This window comes from Balaenoptera acutorostrata, chromosome 12 (assembly GCF_949987535.1).
Source record: "Balaenoptera acutorostrata chromosome 12, mBalAcu1.1, whole genome shotgun sequence".
Lineage (NCBI taxonomy): Eukaryota > Metazoa > Chordata > Mammalia > Artiodactyla > Balaenopteridae > Balaenoptera > Balaenoptera acutorostrata.
In genome coordinates, this window is record NC_080075.1 from 11,006,113 (window position 1) to 11,020,580 (window position 14,468).

The 14,468-nt window shown below is 41.9% G+C and overlaps 1 protein-coding gene across 2 annotated transcripts in view; it reads right to left on the reverse strand.

Annotated features, from left to right (window-relative positions):
- The window catches only part of BUB1 (BUB1 mitotic checkpoint serine/threonine kinase), a 40,696-nt gene extending 32,072 nt beyond the window's left edge, over nt 1–8,624 (reverse strand). Inside the window, exons 1-6 of one of the 2 annotated variants that reach the window (XM_057558737.1) lie at nt 8,517–8,624; nt 5,339–5,398; nt 5,116–5,254; nt 4,096–4,292; nt 1,007–1,050; nt 224–324 (exon numbers count right to left, since the gene is read on the reverse strand). In XM_057558737.1, coding sequence (XP_057414720.1) covers nt 224–324; nt 1,007–1,050; nt 4,096–4,292; nt 5,116–5,254; nt 5,339–5,398; nt 8,517–8,542 — 567 coding nt within the window. In that variant the 5' untranslated portion in view covers nt 8,543–8,624. Of the gene's footprint in view, nt 1–223; nt 325–1,006; nt 1,051–4,095; nt 4,293–5,115; nt 5,276–5,338; nt 5,399–8,516 lie in introns of both variants that reach the window. The other variant, XM_057558736.1, reaches the window with a different exon arrangement.
- Between the last annotated feature and the right edge of the window lie 5,844 nt (nt 8,625–14,468).

Below are 14,468 nucleotides of genomic sequence, written 5' to 3' on the forward strand. Positions count from 1 at the left end.
AGGTTATGATCAGTGAGTTATTTTAAATTTAATATTTGAGGTGAGCAGTGGTGGATGATGACAGGCCCGGAGAGGTGCCGCAGGCACAGGTGGCTGACATGGAGGTTAGAGTCTTGGGAGACAAGGTCAAAGAAATGAGATGCCCAAGTAGCTGTGGAAGGCAGCTGGATGACCGTTCCATACCCTTCCCAGTACCCACACAAACTACAGTCATTATTATTACCTGATTCTTAGAAATGCAGCCTGAGTTATTTCCTGGATTGGATTTTGATGTTACCAGTTGGTTTACAATCTGAGCATTATGCAGAGGTTCTGAGGTTCTTGCTATGAGGGGAAAAAGATGAAATAAAAAGAAATAAGGGTAAAACCATATTAAATAAAATTATTACAAATACATTCCCTTGATCTTTCAATAAGTAGCATTAAAAAATAAACTCATTTACACTGTCTCAGAAAGTGCAACTAAAATACTTTATAAATAAGAGAAATATGGTAGAGATAGCTTTCTAATCAATTCAAAATGCCCAAGAAAGTCCCTGAAAGACATGCAAACTCTAGTTATTTTAAACAACAGGACAGTCAGTGCTTAATGCTAGAATGTAATCTATTATTTCTAAAAAAAAAAAAAAAAAAAAAAAAACTACATTTCTTTAAAAGTTGCATTAAACACATTTGATTCAATTCAGAACAGATTCACTTCAGAGTAGGTATTGTCCTCTATGTGGGGCAATTTATATTTTTATTTTTTAAAAATCCTAAAAATACAATGAAATCACCAAGTTTGTGTGTGTGTGTGTTGGAGGGGGGTTTCTTTTAAAGTGCTGTGACAGAGCCCCCGCTCTGCTATTTATCAGGCATTATTATTATCAGAGCACCATCCCTGTTATCTAAGACAATATAATCAATAAATAGTGGATGGATTTGTTTTTTAAGGAAAACAAAAAAAAGGGAGTGAAAATCAGACTAAATTACCAACGTCTTGGACATTTTAGAAAGCATTATTTACCTTGAGTTGGCAAATGGGTTTCAGTGAGGCGTGTCTGAAACAACCTAAAAGACAGCAATAAAGGCATCAATATAGATTATAATTTACAGTTCAATATATATTATATTACAGTGAAAACTAGGGACTTCCTTGGTGGCGCAGTGGTTAAGAATCTGCCTACCAATGCAGGGGATGGGTTCAAGCCCTGGTCCGGGAAGATCCCACATGCCGCGGAGCAACCAAGCCCGTGTGCCACAACTACTGAGCCCACGTGCCACAACTACTGAAGCCCGCATGCCTAGAGCCTGTGCTCCACAAGAGAAGCCACCGTAATGAAGAGTAGCCCCTGCTTGCCGCAACTAGAGAAAGTCTGTGCACAGCAACAAAGACCCAAAGCAGCCAAAAATAATTAATTAATTTTTTAAAAAAAGTGAAAACTAAACATGATAGACAGCTTACTATAAGCTACTAAAGACTGAGGTTAAGAGAGAATGTAAAGTTGAATTTTAGAGTTGCTTCAAAATTAAAAAAAAAAACAAAAAAATTCTGGGATTGTCTTCATACCCAATACACCTATATTAGAAAAATTCCTCCTTTTACCTCGTTTACGTTAGTAGTTCTTAAATTCATATAACAAAAATACCCTCCTTCTGAGGGTATCAAGTATGTACATGTTACAACATGGGGTGTTTGAACTCTATTTTAGGCATTCTCTACATCTGGAACATATGAAAAGTATAATGGTTTGAAGAAAGATGGTAAAGTACAAAACTATTTTAAAAAGCAGATATATTATACACTACCAAATGTAAAATAGATAGCTAGTGGGAAGCAGCCGCGTAGCACAGGGAGATCAGCTCGGTGCTTTGTGACCACCTAGAGGGGTGGGATGGGGAGGGTGGGAGGGAGGGAGATGCAAGAGGGAAGAGATATGGGAACATATGTATATGTATAACTGATTCACTTTGTTATAAAGCAGAAACTAACACACCATTGTAAAGCAATTATACTTCAATAAAGATGTTTAAAAAAAAAAAGCAGATATATTACTGTTCATGCTGTGAGGACTTCTTAAACATGTTATTTCATGCATCTTTGCATGTTAATCAACCTGTCAAGTAATATGCAACCTCCAAGCCCGACATTTTTGGGTGATATGAGGAGGGGTGCACAGTATGAAGAGACTGAGAGATGTACAACCAAATGCAGACAAATGTCAATGTTGTTTGACTCAATTCGAACAAACCAACGGTTTAAAAAAAAGGCAAAAAACAAAAACATTTTACATAATGAAGAATAGCTGAAAATTAGATGATATTAAAGAATTACTATTCATTTTGTTAGGTGTGAAAATGATGTAAGGTTCTGTAAGAAATCACCTTTTTGAGATGTTCATGGAAGTGTTTAGGGTAAAATATTTTGCTGTTTTGGATCTGCTTTAAATCCTTCAGCACAGGGACTTCCCTGGTGCCGCAGTGGTTAGCAGGCGATGCAGGTTCGAGCCCTGGTCCAGGAAGATTCCACATGCCGCGGAGCAACTAAGCCCATGCACCACAACTACTGAGCCTGCACTCTAGAGCCTGCGTGCCTACAGCCCGTGTTCCGCAACAAGAGAAGCCACCGCAATGAGAAGCCTATGCACCGCAACAATAAGTAGTCCCTGCTCGCTGCAACTAGAGAAAGCCTGCGTGCAGCAACAAAGACCCAACGTAGCCAAAAGTATATAAATTAATTAATTACTTAATTTAAAAAAAATCCTTCAGCACAGCGTGATCAAATATTAATAATTATTAAAAGCAAGTGATAAGGGGCTTCCCTGGTGGCGCAGTGGTTGAGAATCTGCCTGCCAATGCAGGGGACACGGGTTCGAGCCCTGGTCTGGGAAGATCCCACATGCCGTGGAGCGGCTGGGCCGGTGAGCCACAATTACTGAGCCTGCGCGTCTGCAGCCTTTGCTCCGCAACGGGAAAGCCTGCGATAGTGAGAGGCCCGCGCACCGCGATGAAGAGTGGCCCCCACTTGCCACAACTAGAGAAAGCCCTCGCACAGAAACGAAGACCCAACACAGCCATAAATAAATAAATAAATAAATAAAAAAGATCCTTCAAAAAAAAAAGAAAAAAGCAAGTGATAAGTAAATGCAGGTTCATTATATTAACTTTTCTTTTTTTAACGCACACTTGAAAATTCTCATAATAAAGTTTAAAAAGAGCATGCGCGCTGGAGCAAAGTTGAAAACAATGAGTGTATTAAGAGCCGGCAAGGGGTGCAGTGAGACAAGCTGTCTCTATGCTGCTAGACAGAGACCGCAGAAACCTGTACCACCTTTTGAGAAGGGAATTTGGTTACATGTACCACAAGCCTGAACACTCTTCATACACCCTTTGACTCCATAGTTTCAATTCTGAGAATCTATCAGAAGGAACTAGATAATAATAGGAAATACTTAGGAAATACTTTTATGATGAAGAAAAAAGACCTTGACACAGGGCTGCCTATGTATGTAAAACACGCCTGCAATCCTGTTACAAGCGGAGAAAAAAATGAGAACTAAAATTGACAGGTTTCTTCTGCTTCTTTAGTTTTCTGTATTAGGGTATATATAAATAACACCCTAAATGAGGTGTATTTAATCACTGAAAAAATTAAAAATTGTGAAAAACAAAGTTATTCATTAAAATATTCATTATGTTGTTATTTATAAAAATCAAAATGTTGGAAACAACTTTAATGTTCCATTGGAGAACAATTAAATTATGACATAGCTCTGTGACAGACTTCACAACCACTTTATAAGTAGTATAAAAGTGCATAATTTCTTAAGAGCAGTATAAAGCTCAGTACATACAACCAGACATAACAGTACGGTCTGCTATAAAAATACACAGACACTAAGGCACACACATAGGCATCGGAAAAGATATTGGAAGGAAGTGCACAAAAATGTTAACAGTAATATTTCTGGGCAGCTTTTCTACTGTTCTGTATATCCACATTTCCCCCAATGAGAAAGATTTCCCTGTACAAACAGATAACAATAAAAATCTTTTAAGAGCAAACGTTGCATTTCAAGGTAGGAGACACTGTGTGGAGTTTTATTTTCAAACTACCTGTACTGTTGCTGCAGCAGCTCTCTAGGTTCGGCCTGGTTCTGAATTCCTCTCCGAAAAATGGCACTGGCGTGCTGCCGTTCCCCCTGGCCTTCCAGATGCCCAGCCCAGGCTACGTACAGAGGAGCTGACAGGGTCCCAATCCCATGGTTGTACAGAAACTCAAAAAACTGATGAAGGTCACTGTTGCACTCAGCCTGCAGAAATCCAAAGCAGACAGACATGAGAACGAAGGCACTGCCAGTCTCAGTGTGGCCGAGTCCAGCCAGCCCTCAGCGTTCGTCTTCCTGGAGGCCTCAGGATGTACTGTGCAGGGGAAGGCCTGTGTGGTCCTCTGATGGCAAGCCTCAAAGTTAAGCTCGTTCCTTTCCTTGACATTCAATGTCCCCAGATAACCCACGTTATTTCCCAAGACAGCAGGTTCTGTAACGTAGTATATAAAGTTATACTTGTTCAAGCTCCACAGGCTTTCTCTAATCTTCATATTTTGAAACTTAGTGAACAAATCCCTGTTTACTTTATCTATTCCATTCATGATTTTATTACTAGAAATCACGCCCCCAAGCCTTTATTTCAAGATAGAAGAGACCCAGCCTAACCTGAGGCGGCCTTCTCCTTTTAGTACTAAATTTCGTTTCTGAGAGTTAATATTTTCTTAATTATTTGCAATGAATTTAGTTTACAACCAGGAACCCACTGGGAGTGCCTGCTTATCTCCCCTTCCCCAAGCATGCTTCTCATCCAATGAACCTTCTTTTAATCTAATGGTTTCTACCTCGTGTTGTCACATTTCAGACTTGATACTCAGAGAAGGAGGATTTTAAAATTAAATCACTGATTCCACAGTACAGAAGCCAAAAGTTTGTAAAATACGTGTCTCTGGCCATACAACTTAAAAAAAATTTATGAAACATAAGGTATCAGAATAAAAGACAGTCTAAAATGATCTTCAAATCTGGGGTAAAAAGCAAAAGGACAACATGACTAGAGATGTGGTTATACATCTGAAAGTATACTTACAAATTTTAAACAATAATTGATGAACCTTGGGTCATTGTGGTATCTCTTCTTATCTAAAAATTCCTTCATTAGATGCTCTAATAAAGTTGTCAAATATTCTTTATTCTCAGGAAAATTCTCTTCTACCCATCGCATGTAACTAGAAAAAATACGGATAATACTAATTTTTCAGGACAGCGTATATAGTTTGTTTACAGAAAAAATAAATAAACAAAATGCTAACCTTTCCCATTCACCAAGCGGGTCATCGCCCTTGTAGCTCTGCATATGGGCTTCAAACATTCTAGAGCAGAGAAAAATATGTACATGGGATTATTAGGAGTACTTCCTAAAAGCAAAAGATATATTTTATATTTACCATTTATACACCTTAAAATAGAAATCTTAAATATCAATTCAAATGCTATAATATAAACGAAAACAGCATTCCCTCACAAGTCAGAAAACTCAGAAGCAGTCAGTGTTTCTTCAGAAGAAAGTAAGACGCAAGGCCCCTGAGGCAGCCCTATAAAGAAGCAGCTAAAAGAAGGTCCCCAGGTCTATCCCCAAGAGTCTCCCTCTCCTCTCACTGATTCCCGACGTCACTACCACCACCACGAGGGGCAGCACCCAGAAGTTTGCTGCCCCTCCTCCTAATGTTGGGCCCCAGGCATGGCACTGGCTCAGACCCCTCCCCTTGCTGCTCAGGAGCTTGGCTGGAAGACCTGAAGAGGGCTTGTGAAGGGTGCGCGACAGCCCAGGGTCCCACCAATCAGGGCTTCCAGATACAGTCTGCTTTCTGGGCCTCAGTGGAACACAACGTCCCTGAGGCAGAACACACAATGGCAATGCTCAGAAGTCAGTGGCTATAGCTTCCTGAGAACTCTGCTTGGCCCGACCTCCGTGTACCCAACCACAGCTTAAAAAAAAAACAACCAAGCAAAGCAAAGTTCTCCAGGGGCCCCTAGGTGCTAGTGCGGTAAACAAACAAACAAAAAGAAAACTGTAAAATATTGTCAGGTGACATTAAGCACATAGGAAAAAAAAACTCAGAAGATGGGAGAAGGGGTAAGAATGTGACAGGACTTACTATTTTTAGGTAGAGTGGTCAGGGAAAGAAAGCCTGCCTCTCTGAGGGGGTGACATTTGATCAGTGCCAGGGATCCAAGCAGCTGTGTAAGTACACTGAGGTAGAAGGGTGGGGATGACAAGATCTCATTTGCATTTTAAAATGTGCATTCTGTCTCTCCAAGTGAAGAAGCGGGTGGGGGATGAGAATAGAAGGTGGAAACCAGTTAGGAAGCTACTGCAGAGCCCCAGTGACAATGTGGACCATGGTGGGAACAGTAAGTGTGGAATTTGGGTGTTCTGGAGAAAGAAACAATGAGACTTGCTGATGGGATTGCACAATGGGTAAGAGACAGTCAAGCTAAGGAACACTCCTAGGTTTCTATCAGAGACGCTACATGACTTTTGTTACATGACTTTTTTCGGGGGTAGGGAAAAAAGGTTTGAAAGTAATACTTTCTTCTAGCTCTTGTACCTCAAGATACAGATGAAATCAATGTTTCTTATGACTCAAAATCCAGAAGCCACAAAAGAAAAGCTAGATGAAGTCAACTACATATAAATTAAAAGCTTCTATATGTCAAATAAACAAAACAAAACACGAAGCAGAGTCAAAAGAGAAATGATAAACTGGGATAACTAAACAGAGCTTCTAGAAGTTGGGGGGAAAAAAACCAAACCCAACCCAGTTTAAGAAATGAACAAAAGGTATTCCACAGAAATATACTCAACCTCTCTCATAAGAGAAATTCACCTCACTGAGATACAACTTCTCACCCACCAGACTGCAACAATGTGACAAGTGTAGAGGGGAAGCAAAGGAAACAGGCACTCCTACAACTTGCTTGCAGGTGCGAGTGTACACAGTCCCTGCCAGGGCAATTGGTAATAAGATCTACCAAAATTCCAGATGGATTTACTTTTGATCTAGCAAACCCACTTCTGGGAATCTAGAGGACAGATATATGCAAAATGTCACGTGTACAAGATTTTTCACTGCGGCACTATTTGTAATAGCAAAATATTGTCCACAACCCAAGTATCCATCAATGGGGGACTTTTTAGATCAATTGTGGTACATGAAATATCACGTAGTTGTAAAAAAGAATGAGAAAAGAATCTATGGATTGATAGAGTGAAATCTCCAAGGATAGTGTTAAGCAAAAAAAGCAGTGTGTACACTCTGCTACATTTTATGTGCAATAAAGGCAGGAATTGTACACACGCGTACATATATGTATATAGATATGGTCATATGTTATTATAATATAAATATTTATATTTGCAAAATAAATATAAAAGTAAACTAGAAAAATGGTTACATATGAGGGAGTGGGAGAGCAGTCAAGTATAGAGCGCAGTGAACAGTTTTCTAAATCTTTTTTTAACTATGTAAATGTAGTACTTATTTTAAAAAGTTAAAAAGTCAAAATAAGGTCGGAAATACCTGATTTCTTTTTTAAAATGGGGGAAAACGAGCCTCTAATATCGAAATCCTTTGCAGGCTGGGCTAAAGAAAAAGTCTTCAGGCAAACAAATTTTTGTTTTGACAGCACTTAACCACCTGAATCTTCGGATCCCCAGAGAGTTAAGATTACCTCGGTGCTGATAAAACTAACCATTTTTTACTTCCTGTCGCATATGGTTTAAGTGTTTTAAATGCTTTTGAAACAGTCTGGATATATCACCTAAGTCATACAAATAAAAAGCAAAGGCGTGGGAATTTTAAAAATTGTTAGCAGGCTGACATAAATGACAATAAACATAAGGGAACATTTTTCCCCTTAAAGTGCACATTATTCAAAGCCTTTTAAAAATTGACTGTGGGATTATGGGTTAAAGCAATTTTAAGTTCTCTCTCTTTCGCGAATTTTAAAATGAGTGGCTTTGAAAGTTTCTCATGAAACCTACATGTAAGTTTTTTTTGTTGGGTTAGACGTTTTACTTTCACAGCGGCGATCTGCCCAGAGCGGATTCCTTACAAAGAAGCAAGGAGCGCTGAGGGCCTCAGGAACCGTCCAAATCCCCCCAAACTGCCACTCCGGCCGCAGCTCGGCCTCAGGACCGGGATCTCAGCGGAGAGTCCCGGCTACACGGTGCGCGGTCCTTTCCACGGCTCCCTAGTGGCCCACAGCCCAGCTGGGATGGGGTGGGGGTGGGTGGGGTGACGGTGGGAGGGGACAAACTCCGGAGCCAAGGAAAGGGGTTGGGAAGGGCAAAGGGAGGCAGGTCTGGGGCAGGCCGGGCCGGGGACCTGCAGTCCACCAGGCCCGAACCCAGGTACCCCAGCCCCCTGGCTGCCGGCAGCTGGGGATCACGCCCCCACCCGTCCCCTCCCACAGACCCACACTTACTGAAAAACATTTTCCGGGTTATCCATGGCTAGAGGACGCGAGCCAGCAGCAGCCCCACCTGCCCTGCCAGCGAGGAGCAGCCGCCAATTCGAATCTCCCGCGCAGCCGCAGTCGCCACGCCGAGCGTTTGCAAGGCGCCTGACCATTGGCCTCGGCTGCAGATGGGCTGGCCAATCGCCGGGGCTGTTGCCGGGAGACCAAGCCCCGCCTCCATCCCGCGCGCCGGCCTCTCCTTTCACGTCCCGCAGCCATGTTGAACCGAAAGCTCGCGGGGTCTTGAGCGTGGGCTGGGATTCGGGGTGCGGCGTGGTGAGGGCGTCCTAGGTTGGCTCAGGAGGAGGGAATGGGTTTTTTTTCCTTAGCTGTCCAAGCTGCAACTGGCTTACATGGTTACACGATTAAAGCATCATCCCAGGGAAGGTATCGTAGGAGAAAAAAAACTTAACTTGAGGTTCCCGAGGTGGAAAAAATTGTGCCTCGGCCCTTGGGTCCGGAGAGTCGTGCCTCTTCCCAATAAACCAGAATCGTTATGTCTGGTTTATGGAAAAAAGAAAATTAATCCCGTTTGTAGAGTCGAGACTTGTTTGAGGTCGCAGAGTCCTGGGGGAAATGCCTGCCTCTGGCTTAAGAGGTAGGCAGGTGGGGTGAAAACGGAACCCCGCCGAGTGGCACACCTCCCGGTTTCCCGCAGTTTTCTGTTCCGCGTCCTTGCTGTAAGGAAAGAACCTAGATGCTGAAGCCCGTGAAATTTTGGTTCCAGACCCTAAAATGCTGTGGCAGAGAGCTAGGGAGTGAGTTATCAAAAGCCCAGGGAAGAACCTAAGTGGGTTTTAGCTTAGTGGCTATAACGTGGGGGCATGTGGGTAGGCACTTCAGGGTTAGTTATGTAAATTATATTGATACATGGCAATGAAAGCGATGGGTTGGTACCCTTGGAGACCTCCAGGCTTGATTTAACTGATCCGAAAGGCTGTGTGGACAGAGTAAATGAGGGCTCAAGGGACTGGGAGTTGTTCCTGCCTCCAACTGGAAATTAAAGAACGGAAGTTTGGATAGAGTATAGAATGGCGGCCGGAAAGCGTTCACCATCTTCCGTGGAACTAGAAGCTCTGGAGACCGAGGACTTACGGATTCGAAAACCAAAAATGAAGAGACCTCTTTGTCAAGGAGTCCTGATGTCTACGAAGACATGTAATACGCTGATGCTTCCTACCTGAGAGTGAGTTGTCAAACAGTCAGCCTAACCTTCTCTGCCCCTTGGTCTTTTAGTAACTTCCCATTCTACTTCTCAAGGTTCTTTCAAGAGCCACTTGACAATGCAAGTAAAATATAAAGAGCTATTCATGTGATTACCTTCCTTTTAGAGAACCTGTGTGGATATTTTGCTCTCTTAGGGCCCTTAAGTTAAATACCTTTAAAAAAAAAATTAGCTGCTTTTGGAAATCCTGATGCTCCCAGAGTCCAGAATTTCTTTCAGGGCATTGATTAATTAATTTGGATCTACACAAGTATCCAGTTTGTGGGGTTGTTAACTCAGAGGGTGCTCACTCTGGGGTCTTTAGACAAGTTTAGGTTCTGCTAACCGTTATAGGAATTAACACATTTTTAGGTCTCACTAACTCAAGTCTTCAACTTGTGTCTGATAGCACCTCCATCAGTCAACAGTCAGGAAACGTTGATCGGGCGTCCACTGCTATTGGGTTTATACCTAATTACAACCTTATCTTACTGAAACAGATCCTGTCCTTAAGAAACTAGTGGTATTATCTGGGAGATGGAGATACAGACATAGAAAATATTAATTGCGAAATTAATGTGTATTAAGTGCTAAATTAATACACATATGATTTAGCCTATCTGCTAGGGGAGTCTGTAGGAGGGAGGGGACGTGGGGCCTGTCTGCTGTCTGTCAGAGAAAGCTTCATGGGGCAAGGGGGGCTTAACTTTTGACTTGGGCCTTAACAGGGGGTGCAGGGGGTGGTGGTGGATCTGGATTGGGGAGAGCCTGGGGAGGACATCCCTGATGTAAATCAGGGTTACTGAAGAAACTCACCCTTGAGGACTCCTGCTAATGAGCAGTGGAGATTCTTTTTGAAAGACTGGTTTGATAGTTTGATGTCTAATCTTAAATGCTAGATTAAGGAGTTTGTACTTGATCTTGATAGTAAACTGAGCCTTTTGGGAACAAATAGCACTGTGGTTATAGGACCTTATGGTAATTATACTTACCTCTACCCTGTTTTCTAACAGCTGCAGAGATGGTCTGCCCTCCTTCCTTTCTACTGCTAGGAGCTTCTTTCCCACCAGGCTTGTTTGTGGAGTAGGGTGAAGTATTGTGGATGCCTTTTCCACACTGCCCCTTGAAAAGGTCACAATGATCCCCTATAAAGCCCTGATGCCAATCACTGTGGGTATATCTAGGAGTAACAGAAGTAAGTACTAGGGTTGTCAGCAGTTATTAGAATGTGACGTGTTTCTAGGAATAATTTCCTGGCTTACTCAATGCCTTCCCTTTGTCCTTAATTATGGATGCCCCTCTCTGCCATTATTCTTATTCTGAGGGGCAATTACAATGATCCTCCCACACAATGGGTTCTTCGTAATGTCCCTATTAGGTTAATTGACCCTGTTCCCAATAAATCGGGATTTACTGGGGACAGGGGAAGGGAGGGGTGGGTAGCAGAGGCAGAGAACAGTAATTTGCAGACTTTAAACTGGTATTGGAGACAGAGGGAATGGAAGAAGGTAAAGTAGGGAATCAGATCTCAAGGAGGGAGAGTTCTCAGAACACAGTGATGTCTTCAGTATGTAAGGAAAAGAAAAGAAAGATGATTTGGTGGCCTAGAAGAATTGACAGAAACAGCCATTGAAGCTGGCAAGGCTGATGCTTGTTTTCTGATGTGCTGAGTTGGAGAGGTAACCAGGCGTTTGACCTTCCTACGTAACAAGACTGGGCACCGTGGAAGGAAGGGAGAGACAGGCCAGGTTGAAAGGCTTCAGGAGCTTCTTATTGAGGGAAGTTTCATGTGCTGTTTCCTAAGCCTAGATTGATTGGTTTTTTCTAAGAGCTTCACATTACCTCTACATGTCAGGAATAAAGGAAGAACTCCAAATAGTTTGATGAAGAAATAGTTTGATACTTTGATGAAGCAAATCTATAAACCCCGCAATGCTGGCAATTTACATAAATCAATAGAAGCAGAAAATACCCAAAGGCTCGCAAATATGTTGCCCATTAAAAAAAAAAAAATTCACTAATTGGAAGCTCGTGCCACTGACAGCACTTCAAATTTCATCTGCTCTGACTCTTATCTTCTTTAATCTTCTCCCTCTGCCCTTTTTTCTCAGATTTGTGTTGAGAGTGTGGTGATTGCCATGGAATATCTGAAAATCTGTTAAATAATAATCCTTGCTTCACTGATCTAGCCCTCCCTTTAATTTTTGGCATTGCTGTTGCCTTAGTGAATCTGTTATCTTCCCAAACCCACCCCAGAATGTGAGGGGGGAGGCTTGTTGTGATCTGGGTGGGAGTAAATGGTCCACCTGTGTCTAGGTTTGCCTTTACTGCTTCTGAGGCAGAAATGTGCAGTTACAAGTCTCTCTTCCTTTAAAACTCTAATTTACTTTACCTGCTTGCTAATTTCAATATTAAATGTCTATTTCTGTAAAATGACTAATAGATTCTCTATAGGAAGGCCAGTGAGTAAAGTATTTTTATTCATATTTGGGCTTTCAGTGACTTGTTATTCCAACATCATAATTTGCAGACTTATTGGAGAAGGAAAACCAGGCCACGTCAGGGGACGTGAGCCCCAATCTTGACTTTCCCAAGAAGCAGATAATGGGCAAATGACTTAAACTCTTAATCTGGATGTCAGTTTCCTGATCTGTAAAATGAAAAAAGAAATTTGCCTCCTTGTCTTCATAATGTTTCTCTGAATTCCACTCTTCTATAGCCTCAGAAGGTTCTCCACTCAATTTCTTGGGTTGTCACATGATATCAAAGTTAGAGCTCTGTTTCGAAAAGTGATTATTTTTCTCTAGGTACTGCCTGTTTGACAGATGCAAACAATCACAGATACACATATATCTTCCTTCCACTGGGAAATTTAAAAGAATTTAGAAAAGCAGTATTAGATATGTTGCTGAAACATTATATAAGATTAGAGATTTATAATTAAAATGGTTACAGAAAGCTGACAAGTGATTTAAGGGGCTATAAAGTGTTGACATTAAGAATAAAGTTGATATGAAGAAAGGAAAAAATAAAGCCCATCTGAGAGTGTTTGGTGACTTCAGAAGATGCCTGTGTGGTCAAAACCCAGAATGTACTCTTGTATCATTGCAGCCTAGGAGAAAGGATGGGAATCCCAGCTTCCTGCCCCCATCAGCCTCCCCAAGAATCTTTAATAGAATGTTCAGTCCTATGTACTAGGCTGGTATTTGTTTAAAGGAACTAAGTGATACCCAGATGTTATTTACGTTCTGATCCTGGTTCTAGAGACCAGAGACCCTATTCCTTTCTTCTATTCTTCCTTTATTAGAGGCCTCTCAGGTCTTCATAAGCTTAGTCTTGCATCCTGATAAGTGACTGCTCGTATTCTCTCCAAACTGGCCTACCTTAGCTCTGTGCATCTCTTCGGAATTCATCCCTCTTGTCAGCTACAGAGTTCTTTCTTCAGCTTCTGTACGCGAACATTCGTTGTATCCTTCCATTGCTGTGTAAATTGTGCTGTCCTGGATTCTGGGGCAAGTTGTTCTCCTAAGACTTAGGAAACCAGATACAGCAAACTTTAGTCTTGGAATCAAAAGCACACATGAAACATATTACTTCCCTTCATCAAAGGCACTTTCCTAAATTTGTAGGACTCACTCCCCTTGATTTTGGCTTCTCCAACCCTAATTGAGTGGGATGACTTCTGTGATCAATTTTCAGGGACTTATGGCTGTTCTCCAGTTTCCCTCTGTCCCCCAGCATCTAAGATAGAGCTTGTCTTCCTTTTCTCTTCACAGCTGCTGTCACCCATTCCATCTCTCATGACTTACAAAATAAGATGGATGAGAACAGTCACTTCAGATCCCACCATTTTTGCTTTGGATCCCTGAGAAATGGAGGCTTTTGTTTATTTTAAAGTTTACCCAAATGGATATATTAATTAGTTTCTTCTAATTAAACTCAGGGTGGTATTTTAGCAACAAAACTTTTCTGTAGGCTATACCTACTCCACTCATAACCCTAATTCCTACAAGGCAATTGGAAAGAAAAGACTTATGAGAGCATGTAAAGGAAAAGGCAGAAAATACAGATCAGGCAGCATCTCTGAACTCTACAAAATGTTTTGTAGAAGAAAGTAGTTCTGGCTTCTTGGGGAAAATCACTGCTCAAAAAGTGTCAGGCTTTTAGGAAAAACTACACCATCATCAGGCCCTGGCCAGCTTTATCTTAAAGGTAGCAGTTTGGCCATATAGGCAGTGACAGGTGACCATACCTCTCTTAAGTGATGATGGACCAACCCTTCTCCTGGTTCTCATAGAAAGTGTTTTGTTTCCACCTCAACTGGGTGTGCTGCAGTTCAACTTTGACACTAGCCACCTGTGAGTTAGTCAGAATCCACAGGTTTAAGGGCACGGTCCCCAACAAGATCATCCTTAGTTCAGACACCAGCCACAAGTTCCAGGGGTTCCCAGCTAGCCACACTTCTGATCCACTGGCTACAATTTCAGGGGTTCCCACAATCCCATCCAGGTTTGACAATTTACTGTAATGACTCACAGAACTCAGGAAAGTGCTATGTGGACGATTACAGCTTTATTATAAAGGATATGCATGGGGCAAGGTCTGGGAGTGTCCTCAATGTGGACCCTCTCTCCGTGGAGTCAGGGTGTGTTATTTCCCTGGCATGTCAATGTGTTCATCAATCAGGAATCTCCACCGAGCTTCAGTGTCCAGAG